This window comes from Peromyscus californicus, unplaced genomic scaffold, assembly GCF_007827085.1.
Source record: "Peromyscus californicus insignis strain IS unplaced genomic scaffold, ASM782708v3 Scaffold_7__1_contigs__length_154581171, whole genome shotgun sequence".
In the NCBI taxonomy this organism is placed as follows: domain Eukaryota; kingdom Metazoa; phylum Chordata; class Mammalia; order Rodentia; family Cricetidae; genus Peromyscus; species Peromyscus californicus.
In genome coordinates, this window is record NW_026294595.1 from 10,959,701 (window position 1) to 10,984,491 (window position 24,791).

General features: G+C 47.5%; 1 protein-coding gene across 2 annotated transcripts; it reads right to left on the reverse strand.

Annotated features, from left to right (window-relative positions):
- Positions 1-1,988: 1,988 nt before the first annotated feature.
- Positions 1,989-18,153, reverse strand: Gbgt1 (globoside alpha-1,3-N-acetylgalactosaminyltransferase 1 (FORS blood group)). Of its 2 annotated transcripts, XM_052725341.1 has the most exons (7): positions 17,883-18,153; positions 16,479-16,669; positions 15,883-15,948; positions 7,641-7,691; positions 7,526-7,561; positions 6,675-6,809; positions 1,989-3,295 (listed from the first exon to the last, which is right to left on the reverse strand). In XM_052725341.1, exons 2-7 carry the CDS (start codon positions 16,547-16,549, stop codon positions 2,611-2,613), a joined length of 1,044 nt encoding a protein of 347 aa, XP_052581301.1. In that variant the 5' UTR covers positions 16,550-16,669; positions 17,883-18,153; the 3' UTR covers positions 1,989-2,610. The 2 variants fall into 2 exon arrangements, with proteins under 2 accessions (XP_052581301.1, XP_052581302.1); XM_052725342.1 differs by lacking the exon at positions 17,883-18,153 and having other exon boundaries at positions 7,641-7,738; positions 16,479-16,526.
- Positions 18,154-24,791: the final 6,638 nt, after the last annotated feature.

A 24,791-nucleotide genomic window follows, 5' to 3' on the forward strand; every position in this document is an offset into this window, starting at 1 on the left:
TGGGAATCGAACCCAGGTCCTCTGGAAGAGCAGACAGTGCTCTTAACCGCTGAGCCATCTCTCCAGCCCCGACACAGCAACTCTTATAAAAGAAAAATGTTTAATGAGAGTGGCTTACATTTTCAGAGGTCTAGTCCATTATCGTCATGGAGGGGAGCATGGCGGCATGCAGGCAGACATGGTGCTGGAGAAGGAGCTGCTGCATGTTGATATGCAGGCAACAGGAAGTGGACTGTGTGTCACACTGAGCATGGCTTAAGCATATATGAGACCTCAAAGGCCACCCCCTCCAAGGCCACATCTCCTAATAGTGCCTTTGGGGGCCATTTTATTTCAAACCACCACAGCCAGTAAGCAGCACCCTTCCATGGGCTCCGCATCAGCTCCTGCCTCCAGGTTTCTGCCCTGCTTGAGTTCCTGTCCTGACTTCCTTCAGTGATGAACAGTGATACAGGAGTGTAAGCCAAATAAACCCTTTCCTACCCAAGTTGCCTTGGCCATGGTGTTCATCACTGTAATACTAACCCTGACTAGGACAAATGGGTTGTGGGTATTGAACTCAGGTCCTTGTGCTTACATGGCAAGAACTTTACCTAACCTTGAGCTATCACCAAGCTGCTCACTGGTTTCTTTCTTGAGATAGGGTTTCTTTGTGTAGTCCTGGTTAGACCAGGCTGGCCTCGAACTCACAGAGATCCACCTACTTCTGTCTCCCAAGTGCCGGGATTAAGGCATGTGCCATCACCACTGGCCTGCTCACCTGTTTGTGATTTTAAAGCTTCTGGGCCCACAGAACCTCAGTCTGTCCTGGAACTGTGGTGCCTATCACTCTACAAACCTCAAATCTGATTCTTCTTTACAGAGGCTGAGGACTCCTTACTGGAGCTCTCCCTGGCCACCCTCAGAGAGTGGGCCAAGCTCTGTCTGGAGCAGCTCCCAGCCCAGCCCTTTGCCTCTTCCAGAAAGTAACATGGATGGTGGTTTGCTCCTACAAGTTAGGTTCAGTCTCTTAGCTAGTGTGTGGGACCATGCCCTGAATAAGAACTGAATGAAGGTCTCAGCTGGCCCTGGGAGAGGCAGTACCACACTGGCTGGACATGGGCGCAAGGCTAGGCTGGGAGAGAAAAAGGTTCCCTCTTCTCCCCTGCTGGCCAGTGCTGCCTCGGGCCTGTCTTCCAGACGCCGTCTCTGGCCTCTATCTCCAGAACCCCCTGTTCCAAAGCGCAACTCCTTAAAGGCAGGTGCTCCCTACCAAGGACAGAGCTAGGGTCTGTTCCAGCGCCTCTGTCTAGAAAGCCCTAAGGGTTCTTCTGGACTTTAGACCTCTCTGCCAGGCCGTGTCCTTGTACTGGAGACTCTTGCCTGCCCACTCTTATGACCACCCCTGCCTGGCAGGTCAATAACAAGGTATAAAAAGACAGGCTCAGGTTCAGCCCCCAGCTTTGCCAGGGACTGGTGGGTTATGGGGTGCCTGCATGACTTCAGAGTGTACACTCAACCCACCATGTTGCTTCCTTCCATTGAAAAGATACTGCTGCCTAGGGAAGTGTGTATTGGGTAACCAAGCTCTCAACCATGTCCAATTCCATCTCTGCCTGACTTCCATGGTTCTGAGGTTCCTCTGGGCCCAGGCCGTTAGCACCCTCTGAACCTAACCTGTCTATCCCACCACCCTGGAGCCCCATAACTGGTGGCTTCCCACAGGCATAGTGGCCATGGATACAGAGGGGACGGAGGGCACAATAAAGCTGATGAGCACTGCTGCCCTCTAGGTGTGGCACATCTGTCCACAGGACCCCACCTCACCCAGGTTCCCGGAACCGGAGTGAGCAAGGTCTGTGGGAGCAGCCAACTTTGGCTCAGTCTTCCAGAATAACCATTAACTAACCCTCTCTCAACATGAACTGTTTGAAGTCATCTGCTTGTGTCCCCCAGAACTATCCCGACTGGCAAAACCGTCCACTGTGCAGGTAAAACCCTGATCAGGACCTAGTACACACCATCTTTATTGAAAGCTTCCACAAACTGTGTAACAAAGAAGACATCTAGTCCCTGAGAGTGAGGCACATCATGGGATGCAGGTGACCAGAAGGAACCTAAGGCTGGTCTGCTTCAGAGCTAGCTCCAGGATCCTGCAGGAAGAACACACGTGGCTGGGGGAACAGCACGGTACTTGGGATGAGGATATTGAAGTGCAGATGAAAGGCAGCAGGCCAAGCTGGGGATGGCTTGGGGCAGAGCACTTCCCTTCAACGTGCACGGCCCCGGGTTTGATCCCCAACACTGCAGATCAAAACAAAACTAAAAAGCAGTAAGAAACAAGTGACGGCAGCAGGCCTCCGGGCACTGTGAGCAGGGCTGGAGTCCAGGCCTGTCCTGGGAAGGCACATCCATTCTTTGGGTGGGTGTGAGGAGGCCTGCCAGGCCCTGTCTCTTTGAAGCTCTGGCCTCCCTCTTGCCCAACCACTCATGCTGGAACACTCTATGACTGTGGGTGCACAGCCCCTCATAGTTTATACCTTCTCTCCACCCATTCTCCTGGCTGGACTCCCCTGGTAGACTGAAGTGGGCAGGGCTGGGCTTGGCATGGGGTGGGTCTCAGCTCCACTGTCAGTTCCTCAGCCAGTTGGTGTCCTTGTCCACTGTGGAGAATCGGATCAGCTTCAGGCTTGGGGGCTGAGGCTTCCTGTCATCCCACAGGTACTCCGGGGACAGCACCTTAGACGGTTTGTGCCAGATAAAGCGGCGGTTCAGGTGGCTCTCCTCCTGCCAAGCTGCCATGATGCCATTTGCTTTGTCTGCCAGGATGGCCATGTGGCAGCCTCTGGTAAACTCATACACCTTGGCCACTCGCCCCCCAAAGACTGCCCCACCATAATAGAAGTCCCCCTCATCATCTGCCACAAAGGCAGCGGAAACTTGCCTGCGTTCATAAGGGAATTGCTGGCGAGGTACAGCAAAATAGCCCGGGTGAATGGCAGCCACTAGATCCCCCAAGGTCTCGGGACCCCAAGGGTTATGGAAGACCATATCCACATCGAGACAGAAGAGGTAATCCACCTCTTGGTGGGCCCTCTGGGCAATGTGTTTGCTGATGGTCTCCATCCGGCGCATGGAGATCTCCTCCCAATGGGAGTGACCCTGGATGGGGATGATGCTGAGGAGCCGACCGGGGCCCAGCAGGACTCTGGGAATGTCTGAAGGGTCATGGGTAAAGAGGTAGTAGTGTACTTGGTACCCACGCATAAAGAACTCTTCAGCTGACTCCAGGAAGGACCGGATGAAGCAGGTGTACCTGCGGATGACAGTTCTGTCAACCACTGCTGTCCATCACTGTCCACGTCCCCAGTATGTGCTGGAGTCCACATCCTACTTCCCCACCTCAAGAAGTCATTCAGGTCTTACCTTGAGGTCCTCATTTGTCAACCTCCCACAATCCTTGTCAAAGTTGAATACGCCTCATCTGAAAGCCCTGCTTCAGAGTTTTGGATTAAGATTCATAATTGTTAAAGTCTACACAAATTCTAAAATCTATACTGGGAGACACCTCTGGCGAAGTGTTTCTAATCAGGGATACTCAGTGTGTGACAACCATGAGACAGATCCTTTATCGTCTGTGTGTGTGTCTGTGCACACATGCGTACCAGAGGTTGAACCTCTTCCTCAGTTGCTTGCCACCTTATTTTTTTTGAGACAGGGCCTTAATGAATCTGGACCTTACCAATCTGGCAATGGTGGCCAGGCAGCAAGGTTCAGTGACGTTTCTATCTGCATCCCTGGGGTTGGGATGACAGGCATGGGCTATGGGTTCTGGTTTTCTTATGTGGGTGCTGGGGATGGAACATAGGCCTTCACTTTTGCATGGAGAACACTCTACCAGCTGAGCCGTCTGCCCCAGTGTCTAATGTGCTGTAGAAGATTATTTTAAGGTGTTACTTTTGTTTATGTTGCATTTGTTTAACTCTGTGAAGCTGAGTTCCTGGGCCTGTCTAAAACACCTGATGGTCTAATAAAGAGCTGAATGGCCAATAGCAAGACAGGAGAAAGGATAGGCGGGGCCAGCAGACAGAGGGAGAAATCTGGGAAAGGGGAGAAGAAAAGGGATGGAGGAGTGAAGAGATCGAGCAGCCAGAGAAGCAGGAGGACTCCAGGGGCCAGTCATCCAGCTCCACAGCCAGCCATGGGTTAAGAAACAAAGGTGTTTAGGAATAGAAAAGGAAAAGCCCAGAGGGAAAAACTGGCTAGGGAGGCTGGAGAGATGGCTCAGAGGTTAAGAGCACCGGCTGCTCTTCCAGAGGTCCTGAGTTCAATTCCCAGCAATCACATGATGGCTCACAACCATCTATAATGTGTTCCCCCTCTTCTGGTGTGCAGGAATACATGCAGGCAGTACACTGTATACATAATATATAAACCTTAAAACCAACCAACAACACAAAAAACAAAAACAACAACAACAAAAAGCTGGCTAGAAACTAAGCCAAGCTAAGGCTGGGCATTCATAATTAAGAATAAGCCTTCATGTGTGATTTATTTGGGAGCTGGGTGGCGGCCCCGCAAAGAGCAAAAAAAAAAAAAAAAAAAAAAAGCAACAACAAACAACAACATTCTGGCACCCAATGTGGGGCTTTGTTTCCATGCAGGGCTTAAAAAAAAGTATAACGGCCAGACAGTTTCTGCTGGTCATTGGGCCCTTGAGCAGCTAGTACGTTAAGTAGGAACAAAAAACTAAGTAAAAAACGCCTGCCACAGTGAAAGCATTGGCATTCTAGAACTCAAGGTTGAATGCAGTTCCTGGTCAGACACACCTCCGCCTGGTAGCAAGTTTTTATGCTTGTCTTTCACGACCCCAGAAGTGGGCAGAGCCAGTTGAGAGGCGCTCATGCAGAGAATCCAGGTGTACCTTATCAGTTTAAAAGTTGGCTTGTGCAGTCAAAACAGGCTAAAAGATACGCAAAAAGAGATCCAGACAGAAAAACCTCTAAACAGGTTCCAGTGTGTTTTACAATGTGTGTAGGCTTAAGAAAAAGGGTCTGGATGGTCATAGAAAGAAATAGCTTAAAAATAACCAAGTCTTTAAAGACAGTAAAAGAAAAAAGCCACATAAGATGGGAAATACACAGGGAGTCTGGGTCCTGTATGTTATTGTATTAATTTTGAATTTTTTGATTGTTGAAAAGCAAAGGACAGCTGCTAAGAGACCTGGAATTGACAGAGGGACTGTTGAAATAAATCAGCCTATATACTTTAGGAATGTCTTAACTTTTAAGAAGTCAAAAAAGAATGTTGCTTCTCTTTTTTTTTTTTTTTTTGCTCTTGGGGGAGCCCACCACCCAGCTCCCAAATAAATCACACATGGAGGCTTATTCTTAATTATGAATGCCCAGCCTTAGCTTGGCTTAGTTTCTAGCCAGCTTTTCTTAACTTAGTCTGACTACCTTTTGCCTCTGGGCTTTTCCTTTTCTATTCCTAAACATCTTTGTTTCTTTCTTTCTTTTTTTTTTTTTTTAAGACTTATTTATTTATTATGTATACAGTGTTCTGTTTGTATGTGTGTCTGCACACCAGCAGAGGGCACCAGATCTCATTATAGATGGTTGTGAGCCACCATGTGGTTGCTGGGAATTGAACTCAGGACCTCTGGAAGAGCAGTCGGTGCTCTTAACCTCTGCGCCACCTCTCCAGCCCACATCTTTGTTTCTTAACCCATGGCTGGCTGTGGAGCTGGATGGCTGGCCCCTGGAGTCCCCCTCCTTCTCTGGCTGCTCGATCTCTTCACTCCTCCATCTCTTTTCTTCTCCCCCTTCCTAGAGTTCTCCCTCTATATATCCTCTCTGCCTGCCAGCCCTGCCTATCCTTTCTCCTGTCTTGCTATTGGCCAGTTCTTTATTAGACCATCAGGTGTTTTAGACAGGCCCAGTAACACAGCTAGACAAATGCAACATAAACAAAAGTATCACATCTTAAAATAATATTCTATAACACTAATGTGCTTCCTTAACATTTTTAAAAAACATTTATTTATTTATTTGTTTACTTGTTTATTTGCATGTGTGCATGCCATGCGATGTGCCTGTGGAGGTCAGAGAACAATTTTCAGAAGTCATTCTCTCCTTCCACCATGCACGGGTTCCAGGGATCAAACTGAGGTCAACAGGTTTGGAGGCAAGAGCATTTACTAATGCCAGACAGTGCTGTAGGTATCCCGTGATCTTTGATCTTACCATTAACGATCTGCTTAGAAAGGTGACCATTTTATACGCACAAATCCTGAATACCAGGAGGATGGAAGTCGCTGAGAAGCAAACATGGGACAGAATCCAGGGAAGGTGGATGCTAGATGCTGGGGACATGTGGCACAGTGGATGACAGGGCTCCATCCCTAAGACAAGGAGTCACCTGACCTCTGAGGTTCAGTTGTTATCTGGCCAGTACTTTAAGTCCTGGGGCCCAATCATGGTCCCAGGTGGGCTTAAAGAGAAGGTCAGGTAGGGACCAGGGGAGACAGGGGGGACAAAGTCTCTCTCCATACTCCTCGCCTAGGCTTCTCGTGCCTTACATCAGAAAGCTCTCCCACAACACTGCACAGCCCTTGGCCAGGCTGGCCTCTCCCTAGACCAGAAACCCCAGTGGCTCCAGGAGACCCAGCCCCACCCATCTAATCCACTACTCACTTTCCCACGGCGAACACGGTGACTCCGACGGTCAGGTTCAATGGCCGGTACATATTCTGCAGAAGCTCTGGGTCGAAGGTTCCCTCGGAGATGATGGGCGCCAACCAGGGAGTAAGTGTCAGCAGCTCTGTGGGCCTGGCATGAGGGAGGCTCAGGCCATGGAAGCCTCCCTGTTCAGAAGCCTGGGTAGCTTCTTGGCCATGTTGCTGGGCCTCAGTTTCCCCATATGAAAGTGGGGATAATAATAGCTATCTCCTGCTAGGGCTGGGAAGTCTAGGAGTTGGCATGGACACAGTGTTTAGAGCAGCAGTTCTCAACCTGTGGGTCGTGACCCCTTTGGGGTTGGGGGTTACATATCAAATATTTACATTATGATTCGTAACAGTGGCAAAATTACAGTTATGAAGTAGCAACGAAATAATTCTATGGCTGGGGGTCACCACAACATGAGGAACTGTAGTAAAGGGCTGTAGCATTAGGAAGGTTGAGAACCACTGCTCTAGAGGGTCCGAGCACTCCCACTGCAGACCAGGGGGTGCCCATAAGGTGACAGAATATGCCATTGGGGACAAGCCCCTATCCAAGGCATGCACCACAGTATCACTGTCTACTACTCCAGCCTCCTACAAAGTAGGTAATATTATGATCTCCTCAAAAGGTAAAGCTCAGAGCAGATGGCCACTGCCTAAGGTCACATGGCTAGTGAGCTAGTGACAGGTGGAGCTCAGCTCCCTGACACTCTGGGGCCCAGGGCCCCTTTACTACTGGTGCCTCCGCCATCCCCCAGCCTCACGGGATCTCTCTGGTTCCCCTCCCTGCCGCTGCCAGGTCACTCCCTCCCTGACACCTACCTGTGTTTGAGCAGCTTAGGCTGAGGGTACTGCAACCTGTAATCAAGAAGGGCCCGCGTGAGGAAGGCGGCCCCCACTCCTGGAGCCAGGATCTAGGGAGAAATGGTATACTTACTGTGTCACGGGCTGGAACAGCTTCTCCTGCCTGAACCGCAGTTTCGTGTTGCTGGTGACAAAGACGGGGAAGAGTGGGATTCATTCAGGACATTGAGGCTTAAATATGAAGATTAAGAAAAAAAGGCACTCGGGAAAAGGAAAACACACCAGAGATGTCGCATGTGGGCTCAAGGGAAGGTTACCTTACCTTTTCTTTGAGACAGGGTCTCTTGCTGGCTTGGAACTTGCCTAATAGGTTAGGCTGGCCAGCAGCAAGCAAAGCCCTAGAGATCGACCTGTCTCAGCCTCCTCGGCATGGGGACTATAAGGGAGTACATACCGCCAAAGCCGCTGTTTTCAGATTCTGGAGATCAAACTTGCAAGGAAAGCACCTGACTGACTGAGCCCTCTCACCGGCCCTATCTTAATCATTTTTAAGGGCACAGTTCACTGGCATGGTTGCATAACCAGCACCATTACCTGTGTCAAGAATGTTTTCTTAAGCTGGGCAGTGATGGCGCACGTCTTTAATCCCAGCACTCGGGAGGCAGAGGCAGGCGGATCTCTGGGAGTTCCAGGCCAGCCTGGGCTACAGAGTGAGTTCTAGGAAAGGCACAAAGCTACACAGAGAAACCCTGTCTCGAAAAACCCCCCCCAAAAAATTGCTTACTCCTTGCCTCAAGATTTGGATCAATGAATTGCCACTCCAGAGACTCCTGCTGCTGCCTGTGGATCAAGTTGTTGAACTCTCAGCACCATGCTTCCCGCTATGATGATGATGGACTAAACCTCTGAAGCTCACTCGGAGAAGGAGCTGTCTCTGTGGGACTCGGCCAGAACGGATCTGAACCTTCTGCCCAAGGCCAACCCGGGGCCCAGCTGCCGATCCTGCAAAACCCAACAACTTGGAGGTGTTGGTGAGATTGCCCTACTGTCAACCTGTTCAGCTGAGGTCCATTCGGGAGAGGTTTCAGAAGCCTACAGTCTGCAGTCTGAGGAAACAAGATGAGCTGAGGAGTTGGCGAGCAAGCAAAACTCGACCCGAGAACGCAAGAGAAGGAGCCGTCCAGTCGCCGAACCAGGTCACCAGAGTCATAAGCCCATCCTACACCAACTGGGAACAGGTAAGGCCCCATCTCCAGACCAACAGACCAGGTCTCTAGCCCCTAGGCCCCAGTCATCAGAGCCCCAGGGACCAGGCAGCTACCTTTCCCTACTCCCTCACAAAACAAAAACAAAAAGAAAAACAAAAAAACCCAAAAACAAAAACCAAAAAAAAAAAAAAAACCAGCCCCTGTGAATCCAACAACCACCAGAGTCATAAGCCCACCCTATACCAACTGGGAACAGCCATTGGAGCCCCAGGGACTGGACAGTGGCCTCTTTCCCTGCCCCCTCACCAAGAAAACCATTCCATGTGACACCAACAACCACTGGAGCCATAAGCACACCCCGCACCAATTGGGAACAACTGCTCCCTGAGACAGAACCACTAACACTGATTGGACTAAGCTGCTCCCGGAGAAACACAGCCCAACAGCACCGATTCGACCAAGAACTCCTAGTGGACCAAGACTATCAATTAGAACAAGAGAGGCACCTTCAGACACAGACACCGCCTACACTGAGCAGAAGAAGAGATGAGTAGACGCCAGTGAAAAAATACAGGCAACAACATAAAGACCTATATGACAACGTAAGAACCTAGTGATTCTACACCTGCAAGACCTGGACATACCAACGCAGAAGCAGCAGAAAAAAATCAATCCTAAAAATGACTTGAAGAAGATGATAGAGGCCCTTAAAGAGGAAATGAAAAACTCCCCTAAAAAGGAAATAAAAAAATTCCCTTAAAGAAATGGAAGAAAAAAACAAACAAAAAATTGGAAGAAAGCCAAGAAAAAGTAATTAAACAGATGAAGGAAACAGTTCAAGATTTGAAAATTGAAATCGATACAATAAAGACACAAACTGAGGGAATGCTGGAAATAGAAATTCTGACTAAACGAACAGGAACTACAGATGCAAGCATAACCAACTGAATGCAAGAGATGGAACAGAGAATCTCTGACATTGAAGACACAATAGAGAAAATAGATTCATCAGTCAAAGAAAACACCAAAACCAAAAAAGTCGTAACACAAAATGTCCAAGAAATTTGGGACACCATGAAAAGACCAAACCTAAGAATAATAGGGATAGAAGAAGGAGAAGAATACCAACTCAAAGGCACAGAAAATATATTCAACAAAATCATAGAAGAAAACTTTCCTAACCTAAAGAAAGAAATACCTATGAAGATACAAGAAGCTTACAGAACACCAAATAGGCTGCATCCAAAAAAAAGTCCCCTCGCCACACTAAACACTAAACATACAGAACAAAGAAAAAATATTAAGAGCTGCAAAGGAAAAAGACCAAGTAACATATAAAGGCAGACCCATCAGAATAACAGCAGACTTCTCAACAGAGACTATGAAAGCTAGAAGGTCCTGGACAAATGTTATGCAGACACTAAGAGACCACGGATGCCAACCCAGACTATTATACCCAGCAAAACTCTCAATCATCATAGACGGAGTAAACAAAATATTCCATGATAAAACCAGATTTAAACAATACCTATCCACAAATTCAGCCCTACAGAAAGCACTAGAAGGAAAAATCCAACCTAAGGAAATTAAACACACCCATGAAAACTCAGGCAATAGATAATCCCACACCAACAGATACCAAAGAAGGGAAACAACACACTACCACAAAAAAAAAAAAAAAACAAAAAAACCAGGAATTAACAATCACTGGTCGTTAATATCCTTCAATATCAATGGTCTCAACTCACCTATAAAAAGACACAGACTAACAGAATGGATATGAAAACAGGATCCATCCTTCTGCTGCATACAAGAAACACACCTAAACTTCGAAGATAGACACTACCTCAGAGAAAAAGGCTTTCCAATCAAATGGACTTAAGAAACAAGCTGGTGTAGTATCCTAATATCTAATAAAATAGACTTCACACTAAAATCAATCGAAAGAGATCAGGAAGGACATTACATATTTATCACAGGGAAAATCCACCAAGATGAAGTCCCAATTCTGAACATTTATGCCCCAAACACAAAGGCACCCACATTTGTAAAAGAAACATTACTAAAGCTTAAATTGCACATCGAACCCCACACACTAGTTGTGGGAGATTTCAACACACCACTCTCACCAAAAGACAGATCTACCAGACTGAAACTTAACAGAGAAATAAAGGACTTAACTGATGTCATGACTCAAATGGACTTAATAGATATCTACAGAACATTCCACCCTAACACAAAAGTATATACCTTCTTCTCAGCACCCCATGGAACTTTCTCAAAAATTGACCACATGCTCAGTCACAAAGTAAATCTCAACAGACACAAAAACATTAGAATAATCTCCTGTATCTTATCGGACCACTATGCCTTAAAGTTAGATTTCAACAACAACAAAATCTATAGAAAGCCTACAATCTCATGGAAACTGAATAATGCCCACCTGAAGCACCAATGGGTCAAGGAGGAAATAAATAAAGAAATTAAAGATTTCCTAGAATTCAATGAAAATGAAAGGACAACATACCCAGACTTATGGGACACTATGAAAGCAGTGCTAAGAGGAAAATTCATAGCTCTAAATGCACACATAAAGAAGCCGGAGAGAGCTGGAGAGATGGCTCAGTAGTTACGAGCACTGACTGCTCTTCCAGAGGTCCTGAGTTCAATTCCCAGCAACCACATGGTGGCTCACAACCACCTGTAATGAGATCTGGTGCCCTCTTTTGGCCTGCAGGGACACATACAGGCAGAATACTGTATACATAATAAATAAATCTTTAAAAAAAAAAGAAGTTGGAGAAATCTCACACTAGTGACTCAACAGCACACCTGAAAGCTCTAGAACAAAAAAGAATGTTTTCTTTGTCACTCTAAACTTGGGTCCATCAAACAGGAGCTGCCTGGGGGCCTGCCCATGGAGGCCCAGCCATCACTCCGCTTCTGCCTCAATGAATTTGGTACCTCCTCTTGAAGTAGAATAAGGTGGAAAAGACAAGTTATTAGATTCTGATTTATAGATTTATTTAGCAGTTTACTTAAAGCACTGCTTGAACCGTCTATTTACCCGGCATGACTTCACTTGCTCCCTAAAAGGCTACCCGAAACACAATGACCTGGAGAGATAATCAGAACACTGGGCCGTGGCCTTAACCACCTGCTGACTGCCACACATGCTTCTATAAAATCCTGCTTGCTTGCCCAGCCTGCCTTGAGGTTTTGGAGTATATAATGAGGATACAAAGTGGGTCTGGGACAGAAGCGTTTCAGGGGCTGTCCTGGCTTCGGTCCCCTGGAGGCATCTCCTCTCTTCCACTCTCATTGGTGTTGGAGCGCTTATTCCAGAAAGATCTTCTCAACACTCTTGAGTGAACTTGTATAGTATCTGTCCCTTCATGATCTGCCTCTACTCTTTTATTGCCATTCTTTCAACTCCGTTTGCTGGGTCCCTGCTCAGAAAATGAAGGGATTCTGAGGCGGCAGTCAGAATCAGGAAGAGGACGCTGCACCAGAACCCAGCATACTGTGCAGCCTGACGGTGATTTCATTTCTCCTACGAGTCCAGACATGCTCTAGCTACAGTGGGGAATGACACACAAGAATACAGACACTGAGGCCGGGTGTGCAGTTCAGGGAAAGAGAGCCTGTCTACCATACAGGCCGTTAGCCTAGCACACATTTGTCAAGAAAGAACTTCCTATTTCTAAGCATCTAACGGCAATAAAATGGAGGTAAAGATGAGCCTGGCATGGTGGCACGGGTCTATGATCTCAGCACTCAGGAGTAAAGGCAAAAAATCAGCTCAAAGCCATCCTCAGATTTATAGAGTTCAGGGCCAATGTGGTTAGTTTTTTGGTCATCTTAACACAATCTAGGTTGTCTTGGAACCTCAACTGAGAGAATGCCTCGATCAGATTGGTCTATAGGTAAGTCTAAGGTGGCTTTTTCCTGATTAATGACTGACTAATCACTGGGCAGATGGTCCTGGATGGTATAAGAAAGCAGGCTGAACAGTGGTGGCACACACTTTTAGTCTCAGCACTTGAGAGGCAGAGGCAGGTGGATATCTCTGAACTTGAGGCCAGCCTGGTCTACAGAGTTCCAGGACAGCCAGGACTACGTAGTGAGACTCTCTCTTGAAAAAAGAAAGAAAAGCCCCTGGCAGTGGGACCAGGATTTATCCCAGGTGCATGAACTGCCTTTTTGGAGCCCATTCCCTATGGCGGGACACCTTGCTCAGCCTTGATGCAGGGGGTAGGGGCTTGGTCCTGCCTCAACTTGATGTGCCGGGCTTTGTTGACTCCCATGGGAGGCCCTACCCTCTCTGAGGAGTGAAATGGGGGAGGGGAGTGGGGAGGAATGGGAGGAGGGGAGGGAAGGAGAACTGTGGTTGGTATGTAAGATGAAAAAACAATTTAAAAAAAAAAAAAGGAAAAGTAAGCAAGCAAACAAGCAGGCTGAGCAAGCCGTGAGCAACAAGCCAGCAAACAGTGTTCCTCTACGGCTCTGTTTCAGTTCCTGACTCCAGGTTCCTGCCTTCCCTTTCACGATGGACTATGATGGGGACATGTAAGCCAAAAAACCCTTTCCTCCCCAAGTTGCTTTTGGTCACAATGTTTTGGTTTTGTTTTTTCAAGACAGGGTTTCTCTGTGTGACAGCTCTGGTTATCCTGGAACTTGCTTTGTAGACCAAGCTGGCCTTGAACTCACAGAGATCCTCCTGCCTCTGCCTCCTGAGTGCTGGGATTAAAGGTGTGTGCCACCACCTCCTAGCTGGTTTTATTACAGGAATAGATAGAAACCTAAGTAGGACAGCGTGGTGGTTTGAATAAGAATGGCCCCTATCGGGTCATATAAGTGTGGCCTTGTAGGAGGAAGTGTGTCAGTGGGGCTGGGCTTTAAGGTTTCAAAATCCCATGCTAGGCCCAGTCTCTCTTCCTACAGATCAAGATGTAGAACTCTTAGCACTGTGTCTACTTGTACTCTGCCAAGCTCCCCACCATGATGATCATGAACTAACTAACCTCTGAAGCTGTAAGCGAGACCCCCAATTACATACTTTCTTTTCTTTGCCTTGGTCACAGTGTCTCTTCACAGCAACGGAACAGTGACTAAGACAGACACTCCAGCTACCTAAGACCCGATATAGGAGCTGGAGAGACGGCTCAGTGGTTAAGAGAACTGGCAGCTCTTCCAGAGGACCTGGGTTCAATGGTGGTTCACAACCACTTGCAATTCCAGTTCCAGGGGATCTGACACCTTCTTCTGGCCTCTGGGGGCACCAAGCACATGGTACACAGACATGCATGTAGGCAGAACACCCATACACATTAAAAAATAATAATAGCTGGACAGTAATGGTGCATGCCTTTAATCCCAGCACTTGGGAGGTAGAGGCAGATGGATCTCTGTGAGTCTGAGACCAGCCTGGTGAGTTTGAGACCAGCCTGGTCTACAAAGTAAGTTCCAGGACAGCTAGGAATACATAGAGAAACCCTGTCTCGAAAAACAAAAATAAATAATTATAATTATTATAATAATAAAAGCCAGATTTGGTAGTACACACTTTTATTTATTTATGAGACAGGGTTTCTCTGTGTAGCTTTGCGCCTTTCCTGAAACTCGCTTTGGAGACCAGGCTGGCCTCGAACTCACAGAGATCCGCCTGCCTCTGCCTCCCAAGTGCTGGGATTAAAGGCGTGCGCCACCACCGCCCGGCCTAGTACACACTTTTAATCCCAACATTCAGGAGGCTGGATCTCTGTAAATTCAAGACCAGCCAGGTTGTTTTAGAGAGTTCTAGGACAGGTAGAGATTAAGACAAAGAGATCAAAAAAAATATGCACACATATATACTCTGTCTCTCACCATACAATACCCTGGTCTGTCCTGGGACCTTGCCAGCAAGAAAGTCAACAAATCCAGCACATGCAGCTTCTTGACCTTGGGCCAGAACTGTAGTACCCTGTTATAAACATCTGAATAAGGGCTAAAACACTACTATATTTTGTTTTTAATAAAAATGTGTTATGCCAGGTGGTGGTGGCTGCAGACCTTTAATCCCAGCACTCAGGAGGCAGAGGCAGGTGGATCTTTGAGTTCAAGGACAGTCTGGTCTACAGAGCAAGTTCTAGTCTCAAAAAAAAAAAAAAAAAAAAACCAATGAATAAATAAATAAAATAAAACATGCATGTTATCAAATAGCCTATAGTCCAGATGCTTAATTTGTCTTTAGCTGCTATGAAACACAAAAGTTCAAAAGGCCCATCTTTTCACTCTTAGCTGACGAACAGGTTCACCAAGTGGGGAAGGCTTTAGCCTGATGCCACTCAGGTCCCTTCGGCCACACAAAATGGAGCAAGAGGTTCCTTCCTAATGGGACTGTTTCGGACCACCTTCTGTGCACCAGGACACCAAGCTATCATACGCAGCAGTCAGGAAAGGCATCTCTACCATCCCATCTCACCGGCACAGCAAGCAACATGCAAGACCCATCGCTGTGCAAGCATGTCTAAAGCCGAAGCATGCTGAGGGCAGCAGGAGGCTTGAAGGCTGAAATCTCAGGTTCACTGAATGTCTGTGGCAACTGTAAGCAGCCCTCAGACAATGTCATCCTAAAAGCTTTCCTGTCTCTCCAAATATGGTCAGCCCACACTGCCCCCTGTGGTGATATATTGTGTACCCTAATAAACTTGCCTGAGGATCAGAGGACAGAGCCAGCCACTAGATTAGACATAGAAGCCAGACAGTGGTGGCACACACCTTTAATCCCATCACTTGGGAGGCAGAGATCTGTCTGGATCTCTGTGAGTTCAAGGCCATACTAGGCTACATGAGATTGATCCAGTATAGGAGAGAAACAGAGTCAGGCAGTGGTGGCATACACCTTTAATCCCAGCACTTGAGATCTCATGCCTTTGCTTGGGAAGCACACATGCCTTTAATCCCAGGAAGCAATATGGCAGGGAAAAGAAAGTTATATAAAGTGTAAGGAAACAGGAACTCACTCTCTTTAGGCTGAGGATTTCGTAGAGGTAAGAATAGTGGCTGGGTGTTCTGCATTTCTGATCTTTCAGCTTTCACCCTGATATCTGGCCCTGGGTTTTTTATTAAAAGACCATCTAAGATCTGAACAACAGCCCCCAAACACTCTAGCCCCATACTTACAACAACTCTGGGCAGGGGAGGTAATAAGGCACGTAGGAGACCAGCAGCCAGTCCCTGACATGTCCCCTAGAAAGAGAAAGTACCCATTAATGCCACTCTGTCTTAGAGGCTGCCATGTGCTCTTTATCAGGAGCACAGACCTTCAGTGGTGCATTTGGGAGGAAGCCCTGTCACTCTAGGGCTGTTGACAGCCTGTACCTAGCACAGGTCCTCGTGTGTAGTTGTCTTTTTGTCCATGTGGGTATTCACTCATGGCACGGCTATGTCCTTGATGCCAGGTCCCACACACAAACAGTAAGGAGACATGCAGTGCCAGTAGCCCCCCACAAGGCCATCAGGAGGGGTGACTTAGGAGCATGAGCAGGGTTCCTTATCAACATGGTTGAACTGTCCAGGCAGAAAACATGGTAAGTTAAAGGCTAGGAAGCTAAATCAAGGCAAAACACAAAAGCCAAAACTAGTCTGGCGGGGGCTGGAGAATCCTGAGTCCCGAGAGATTGATGGGACCTGCATGAGTATCAAGGTTTAGGGGTGACATGCAGAGGCAGTGAGGAAAGCTGTGAAGGGCAGGGAAGAGACTCCAAAAGGAAACTCACCACAAGATCCAGAGACCTGTGCTAGTGAGCAGGCAGAATGCCAGGCCCAGGGCCAGTCTGCGGCGGGCCATCACCGGGTGCTGAACAGAAGCTAGGCACCTTTAGCGAGCCCTAGGACCTTGGCCAATCAGACACTTCCCTCCCAGGTCGCTCAGGCTCCAAGTCTGCCTCTCTTGAGGTCTCAGAAACTCCTGCAAAGAAATTCTCCAATTATTTTCCTCCTTCAGTTGACCATGGGCTAAGGGACAATGCCTCAGGGCTCAGTGGCAGCTAGGATGTCTCCCCAGGCAGTGGTCTGTACGTAGGCTCTATCCCATCAGCAAAAGTGAGTAAAGGGCCACCTAGGATCAGACTGGGACAGCATCCCCAGTGACCTTGTGTAGACCTAGACTTGACTTTACAGGCTCAGTCTTAGGGAAGGGCCACCATCTTAGACTATCTGCTGTACTCAGTTCTGGGAATAATCTCAGGAACGTGCTATGATAACTCGAAGAGATATAGGGCAGTAAAGCTTAACATGATCCAGATGCTCCTGCAGACATTTTGTCTGAGATTTATGGCCCTTGAAGCTATCTAGATAATCCTGCTGAGCAGTCCAGATAATCCTGCTGGATTTCCCACCAAAAGTTCAACCGAATAGTTTCAAATATGGTTTCGCGCGGAAAGTCTAGACCAATAGTTAAAACAAAACAAAACAAAACAAAACAAAACAAAACAAAAAACACCTAGCCCCATATCCCTTCTACCTAATCCCCAAAACCACCAAGGCATGTAATTCCCGGCTTGTGTTTTTTTTCCTTTAAAATCCCCTAACCCCTGAGCCTGCGCCACCACGTCTTCCCTCCATCCAATGCCTCGGAGCATAGGTCAATGGCTCAGGTTCGAACCTGACAATAAAGAGACCCTTGTGTACTTGCATCAGAAACCGGCTCCTTGGTGGTCTCTGGGGGTTTCGAGAGGCGGGTACAACAACCTCAGTTCTTGGAATTTTTCCTGAAACAATTCCTGGCCACCTGGGGGAGGTGGGGCCTGGGCTCTGTAGGATACATCAGAAAGCCTCAGCCTCTTCCTCTCAAAGATCTCCTGCCTAGTGGTTCTCCACCGCCAAACCGTTAGGGGAAGACATGATGAAGCTACAGGCCACAGAGAGTGGACCCGACATCGGGGAAAGCTCCCAGGTCTGGGGTCCTGGGGGTTAGGGCTCTCCGCACTCTGTTGTGCCTGCAAACCCGTCCCCTCTCTCGCCCTCTGGGACCTCAGTTTCCTTATCCAGCTCTCCACTTCTCGCCTTACTAGCCTCGGGCTCAAGCTGGATAGAACTGCTTCGCAGACCTAAGTCCAGGTGCAAACCCTGCAAGTGCAAGAGGCGATTCAATTCCAGGAGAGTGGGGCTGAGACGCGCACCTGAACTTTGCCCTGTGCTGGCTCCAGGGCCTCCACCTCCTCCTCAGCGGCTGCGGTGGGGTGCGGTGCGAGGACCGGGTGGGACAGAGCAGGGCTCAGCGAGACTGTCCTTGGAGGTACAGAATCACTCCCTTTGGGCAGACCGCCGTTAGGACGGAAGGAGGAACAAATCCCAACCCGGAAAACAGGAACTGGGTGACTCCCCGGAGCTCGCTGCGTGCTTACCCAGGGTGGAGCCGGGCAAAGCACACACAGTTGAGCTTCGGGCCTCTGGGGCGGAGCAAAGCCTTACACCCACCCATCCACGCCCCTCCCAAGCCCTCCCTCTGTTTGCTGAGCTACACTCGAGCCCCGCCCACTGGCCTCAGCCCGGCACTCTCAGTAAGGGGAGAGAGTTCATGGACCCCGCAGAGTCTTCTCTAGCCTTCTAAATCCTGGCGGAGAATGCAGAGCTCCAGATCATAGGCAGGGATCGCAGGTCCTGGAACACAGGGCGGCGTGTAGGCAGAGATGTGAGACACGATTTGGAGGAAAATTTACTTCCAGGTAGTCAAGGAGGGGAGAACCAGGGGCTCTGAACCTGATCGCGGCTCTCAGAATCTCCCGGAGGCCCTGTCTCTTCCTCAGACCCGTCGAGTGGCCATGCTCCCTTCTTCGGCTTATCGATTCCAGGAAAGGCCGCCCTTGTCCACCCCAGGGTCCCAGGAAGGACCCACTGACTCTTTTGATCAAGTATCGACCAAGCAAAATGCATACAGAGGACTCTGCTAGGAGGGAGGACAGGAGGGGAGAAACCATACGCGGGAAGAACGGATTCCAAAGAGACTGTGGATTTGCTCAGGGTCACAAAGCAGCTTCAAGCGCTGGCTCATGTGCCTCTCAGCCCTGAAGCTCAGATCAGTTAATGGGCAGCGAAGTGAGAGACTCTAATAGTCCAATGGGTGAAGCTAGGAATGGTGGTTCTGAGTTTGACCCGGGAAGGACACACGACCAGGACCAGCGTTCTCCAAAGCGACCAAGGCAGGGTGTTATTTAGTAGCTGGTATGCGGAGATTAAAGTCAGATACAAGAGACGGAGTGACCATTGAGGATAGAGGTAGGATCAGTGTCGTCGAAGAAGGGAGACGTTAGGGAGGTAAGAACCTTTGATGAATGTTGGACCACTTCTTCTACTGCGTCTATACCTAGGGGTTGAGAGAGTGGGGTGTGCACCCTCTGTATTTTGATCGTGCCTGGTGGGCAGCTGTGATAAATGCTATAGTAAAGTTTACCAATGACCCCAGTCTCCCATCTGGGGTGCCATGGGTCCTTAATTAGGATATAAAAGATTCCCCCATTCTGCATGAAAGATAGAATGCCTTCCTGAATATGCAGCATATCTCCTACAGGACCAATAAGGGCAGCCATAAGTCTCTGGCCATGTCTACAGTAATCTCTAGTTTGACCATAGAGAAAGCAAACACAGGGGACAAGTGTTTTAGAAGTTGATTTAGGTGTTACAGGGACAAGTATTTCCTTTTGGCCACCTGCTGGTCTTCAGACCCTTCCGTGGGAATGGTCTGGTTGAACCATTGAGTGAATGTAGGTTTCCTGAACCTTTGAAATCTTAATATAACAATAGCATAGAGGGGAAAAATCTAAAACATTTTTTCATTACCTTAAATCACTTTCTTATACCTTCAGAACTTAAGCTTTCATATCCTCAGACATTTATACACTTTTCTAGACTCTCATTGCAACTGGGCTGCATTTTCTCCTGGGATCTCTTGAGGAACTTCAGTTCTACCACTTGATGCCAAGTCTCAGTTACTCCCCCTGACCCTTCATGACCTTTTAAAACTGATAGCACCTAGGTGACTTTATTTTTTCTCTGTGTAGTTTTGGAGCCTGTCCTGGATCTTGCTCTGTAGACCAGGCTGGCCTCGAACTCACAGAGATCCACCTGGCTCTGCCTCCCGAGTGCTGGGATTAAAGGCGATGCCCGGCTCCTAGGTGACTCTTATGTTACAAAGTTCAGCCATCAGCACAAGGTACATTCTTGTATATGAGTTCATGGAGGTACAGCTTTAACCTTATTAAAGAAGCATTGTTTTTTAAAAATCCTACCTTTAATAAGCCCTGCTTTTACGATTTTTGTTTTCAGGACAGGAATTATCACAAAAATAGAGAAAACAAGCATGGGGTTAAGCCCAGATGAAGAAAAGATGAATAGGGACCTGGATCAGCCTGTCTTAAAAAAATTATTTATTTTTATTTCATGTGCTCTGGTGTTTTGCCTGCATGTATATCTGTGTGAGGGTGTCAGACCCTGGAACTGGAGTTACAGACAGTTTGTTAGCTGCCATATGGGTCCTGGGAATTGAACCCAGGTCCCCTGGAAGAACAGTCAGTGACCTTAGGCTGAGCCATCTCTCCAGCCCCCCCACCCCCATCAGCCTTTGACAGCCTGTTGTAGAGTTATTTCCCATCCCTATTAGGACAGGTTAGAGGGGAGGATCTCTCTTGGATGAGAAACATCCATATGTAAGTGCTACTCCAGACAGGTGTAGACAGGAAGAAATAGTTTGTGTGGTGGCAGAAGTTGCCACCATTGAAAATTGAGCAGCCCGCTTTTGGCCATTGAACTGTACTGAGGCCAAGCTATTTATAGTAACAGTGAGGCTTTAATAAAATCTGAGTCCGTGGAGGAAGAGCAGAAGGGTGGTAAAATGAACTCCACCAAATGCCGCGGACTGGGTCTCAGTAGGAACACCAGACCGAGGGAGAACAGGTCGAAGGTACTCAGGATAAGTGAGATTCGGCGAATGACAGACAGACACAGACACCAGAGTATGCTGTGAAACTGCTGCAATTTTACTCAGATCAAGCAGTGTTTTTTATACAATCATTTGAGGAAACATGGCAATCGGCCAGTGGGGCGATAGACATAGAATTAACAATGTGGTCACACAATTTTCTCAGAATGATTAATAGATCTCATGAGTACAGGTGTTATTATTATTTTTTTTTTGTGGTCTCTCATCCAGACAGTGAACATTACGGCCCTAGCTGAAGTTTTTCTTTTACGTAATTATTAGACCTTTGTTTTGTATCAAAATTAAACCCTTCCCACCATCGTTCTAACCATGGTTTCATTTGTGTGAAAATATTTAACCTTTGTTTGTAGGTGAGAAGGCACCAGGGGGGTTGGGACCTAGCTATTTTTTCCATGAACTGTAACTTATGTCATTTTGTTTTTATACTATTATGATTCACCCATTGGTTCTCATGTTTATCATAAGCTCCCGTAAAGGGCAATGGCTCCAAATAATTATTATATCTAGGATTAAAGTTAGGGGGTTGCCACCACCGACCCTTGATGAGAAACTCTATTTGTTTCTGGATAATTCTTGTAGGACTGGCTAGTTCCTGTAACTGCTTCCTTGCAGCTGCTGTTGGCTGCGCGTGTGGATTGCTTATGAGTTCCTGGACTTTTACTTTCATTCTCTCCTCGCTAGAATCTTTGTCCCTCTGAGTCATAAGTTCTTTTTGCTCTAAATCATTCATAAATTCCCCCAAACTTCTAGGACCCTCTTTAACTGTTTGCCTAAAAGCTTGAATTATAGGTGGGGGTATTGAGGCCACTTTTGAGGAATCATTATTCTCTTTATGGGTCACATCAGGAACATTGAGAGCTAACTCCCTGAAATCAATACACAAGGAAACAGCAATAGTCACAGCTGCAAAGAGAAACGGGCAGAGTGCCAGCCAGCCTCTGTAAGCAGATTTTGCGTGGTTCCGTGTAGCCTGGCACCATGATTCGGGCAGATTGATAAGGGGTCGCCGGGGGCATAGACCCGAGGGCCTTGAGCCCCCCTTTTCCATGTAACCACCTCATCCAAGGCATTTGTCACGCGGGTGACACCATCGTGGGTGTGGCAACCAAAGGGAGTTTTATAAGCTCCAAGTGGGAGCTGAGAGGCAAGAGAGACGCCCAGGAGGGCATAGAGAAGCTGTGAGACTCCAGGACAGAGCTGAGAGATGGAGGGACAAGATTGCAGAGGCCAGGAAGAGCTTAAGGCAGCTGCAGGACTTAGCAGGCAGCTCCTAGGGGGAGGAGGCCGGGAAACAGGGAAGGTTCCAGTAGAGGGAGAGAAGCAAATGTCTTAGTAACTGGAGAGTCAGCCATGTAGTGGGGGCCCTGGAGGGGTAGCAGGCTCCAGGAGCCAGAGAGAGGACACTCACCTAGTAGGCAAGGAGAGGTAGCTGGTTAGAGCAGGTGGAGAGAAGAAGCGTCTGAAGAGCAGAGGGGCTCTAGAACTTGGAGCCAAATATGATGGGTAGCAGAAAGAAATGATTCATACATTCCTTAAGAAAGTCAAATCAGCAGCTTGAGTCAGTTTTAAATGTTGAGACCTCAGGAGGTGGTGGCACATGCCTTTAGTCCCAGCATTCGGGAGGCAGAGGCAGGTGGATCTCTGTGAGATCGAGGCCAGCCTGGTCTACAGAATGAGTTCCAGAACAAGTACCAAAACTATACAGAGAAACCCTATCTCAAAAAACCAAAAAAAAACAAAAAAAAACAAAAAACAAAACAAAAAAAAAACTAAAACAAACCCAGAAAATCGAAAGAAAGAAATGTTGAGATGTGGGCATAAAGGTAAGGGCAGTATCCTCTACCAATGCTACCTGAAGAGAGAGAACTCGGGAAGGGAATAGTGTTTAGAGACTCTTGTATGTTAGGAGATGGGACGAGTGGAGAAAAGAGAAGACAGTAGTGGGTGACCTGAAAGTTAACCTTTTTTATTCCAGTAGAAGTTCAGCTGTGGGGCTGGAGACGTGGCTCGGCCAGTTAAGAGCACTGACTATTCTTCCAAAAATCCTGAGTTCAATTCCCAGCAACCACATGGTGGCTCACAACCATCTGTAATGAGATATGGTGACCTCTTCTGGCCTGCAGGCATACATGCAGACAGAACACTGTATACATAATAAATAAACCTTAAAAAAAAAAAAAAAGTTCAGCTGTGGGGCTGGAGAGATGGCTCAGCACTTAAGAGCACTGGCTGCTCTGCCAGAGGACCTGGGTTCATTTCCCAGCACCCACATGGTGGCACAGGACTGTCTGTAGTAACTCCAGTTCCAGGGAATCTGGCATCCTCACACAAACATACATGCAGATAAAACACCAATGTACATAAAATAAAAATCAATAAATCTTTAAAAAATAAGAAGCTCAGCTGTGGTCACATCATGTAGGCAAAGAGCCCATCCTTGGATAGTGTGGTCTAATTTTTTTTCTGTAAGTATGCAATGGACCAAAGGAAGGTCCCAGTTGGTGACCCAGAACCCCAAGAACATATCCCTTCTTTTCTGTAACATAGAGAAAGAAGGGACAAATTAAGTCTGGAAGATGAGTCATAAGACTCATATAAGGGGTGGTTGAGAAGAGAGGAAGAAGGAATCCAAGAGCATGAGAAGCCAGCCATCCTGAGGAAGGACAGAATTTCACCCTAAAGCAACTGGATTAGATGTTTCCTATCTAAGGTAAAACTCCCTCTAGCCAAACATAATCCTCTTCTCATCATCCAACCTTTACAAAACCCCTTCACTCCCATCCAGGGCAAAGGCATACATTCCCTGCCCTCCGGGTCCTGGTTGTTGGGAAAGTTTCATCTGTGTAGATGCGTTTATGTTTTCTGTTGTGTCCGTAAGTCTTGGGGCAAATATGGGAGCTGAGACAGAAATGGGCCAGGTTCCGCTGATGGTGGTGAATGATGGTGGCCAGCACATGTTTTGTTTCTGACTGGTCTCCTCTGAGCCTGTGAGCTTTTTGTGTTCTGTGTTTATTGGTTTTATTTTTGCTTTCTCTGCCGCCAGCCACTACCACTAACGCAGCTTGCCATGGCTGCTTTGATGGGCAGGGCTCAGAATTCATCTCTGGGCTTTCTGGTCACCGGATTCAGTTTAGCAGAGATTCAATGTCTTTTGAGTGTGGATAATACTAAAGTTGTTTTAAACTTCTTATTTAAACTTTAATATTTAAACTTCTTCTTTAGGTTTCTTCAACAACAGATCCAAAAGATTTCTAACCAGATTTCTAAGCAGTTGCTATTACAGGATTACCGGCTGCTAGATAAGGAGCCAGAGGCCTGCAACTCCTGATTATACCCTGATGGTAGATCAAGCTTACTCCTAGAACTTTGATGTCCCCATTGAGCAAGATAGTCATCTAAAGATAACATTGCCCCCTTCCTGGCCCCCTGTTTATCAATAGTAAACCAAAAAGGGGGAATGTAAGCCCCTTGAGGCACAGGAGTGGCCAGGCCCTGCCCCTGAGGACCTCCAACTGCTGGGCTCTGCCCACAGAACCCAGCCCCTACAGAGTAAAAAGCCCAAGCTTAGGATTTGAAAACCCACCAATCTCCACCCTGGAAATTGCTACCCTTGAAAACTGCACCCCCAAGAAATCCTATATAAAGCCTGCCTCTCCCTCAGTTCTTTTTTGTTGTTGTTGTTGTTTTGTTTTGTGTTTTTGGTTTTTTTTGTTTTTTGTTTTTTGGTTGTTTGGTTTCTCTGTGGTGTTTTGGTGCCTGTCCTGGATCTTGCTTTGTAGACCAGGCTGGCCTCGAACTCACAGAGATCCACCTGGCTCCGCCCCCCAAGTGGTGGGATTAAAGGCGTGCGCCACCACGGCCCAGCCTCTCCCTCAGTTCTTGGCTGCTTTTCTCTTAAGCAGAAGCAGCCACCCTTATCGGGGACTAAGGGGGTCCAGCCCCTCGATAGTCCCCTCCCAGAGTCCGGGAAGAATCTACAACCAGCTGATAATTAATCTTTGAAGAAAAGAAATGAATCTATGTACATGAGATTCCTTAGTCCATACATTTTATTATTCTGCCAGTTTTCTCTCTACAAGCTTATACTCTGCTC

What these genes read in the sequence shown, in the direction of transcription:
- Gbgt1 (XM_052725341.1), bottom strand. Translation starts at nt 16,549, where the DNA reads ATGGCCCGCCGCAGACTGGCCCTGGGCCTGGCATTCTGCCTGCTCACT. An exon ending in CTGTTCCAGCCCGTGACACA is followed by an intron (nt 7,562 to 7,640) that starts GTAAGTATACCA and finishes TCTTGATTACAG; the next exon opens with GTTGCAGTACCCTCAGCCTA. An exon ending in ACCGTGTTCGCCGTGGGAAA is followed by an intron (nt 3,296 to 6,674) that starts GTGAGTAGTGGA and finishes TGTCATCCGCAG; the next exon opens with GTACACCTGCTTCATCCGGT.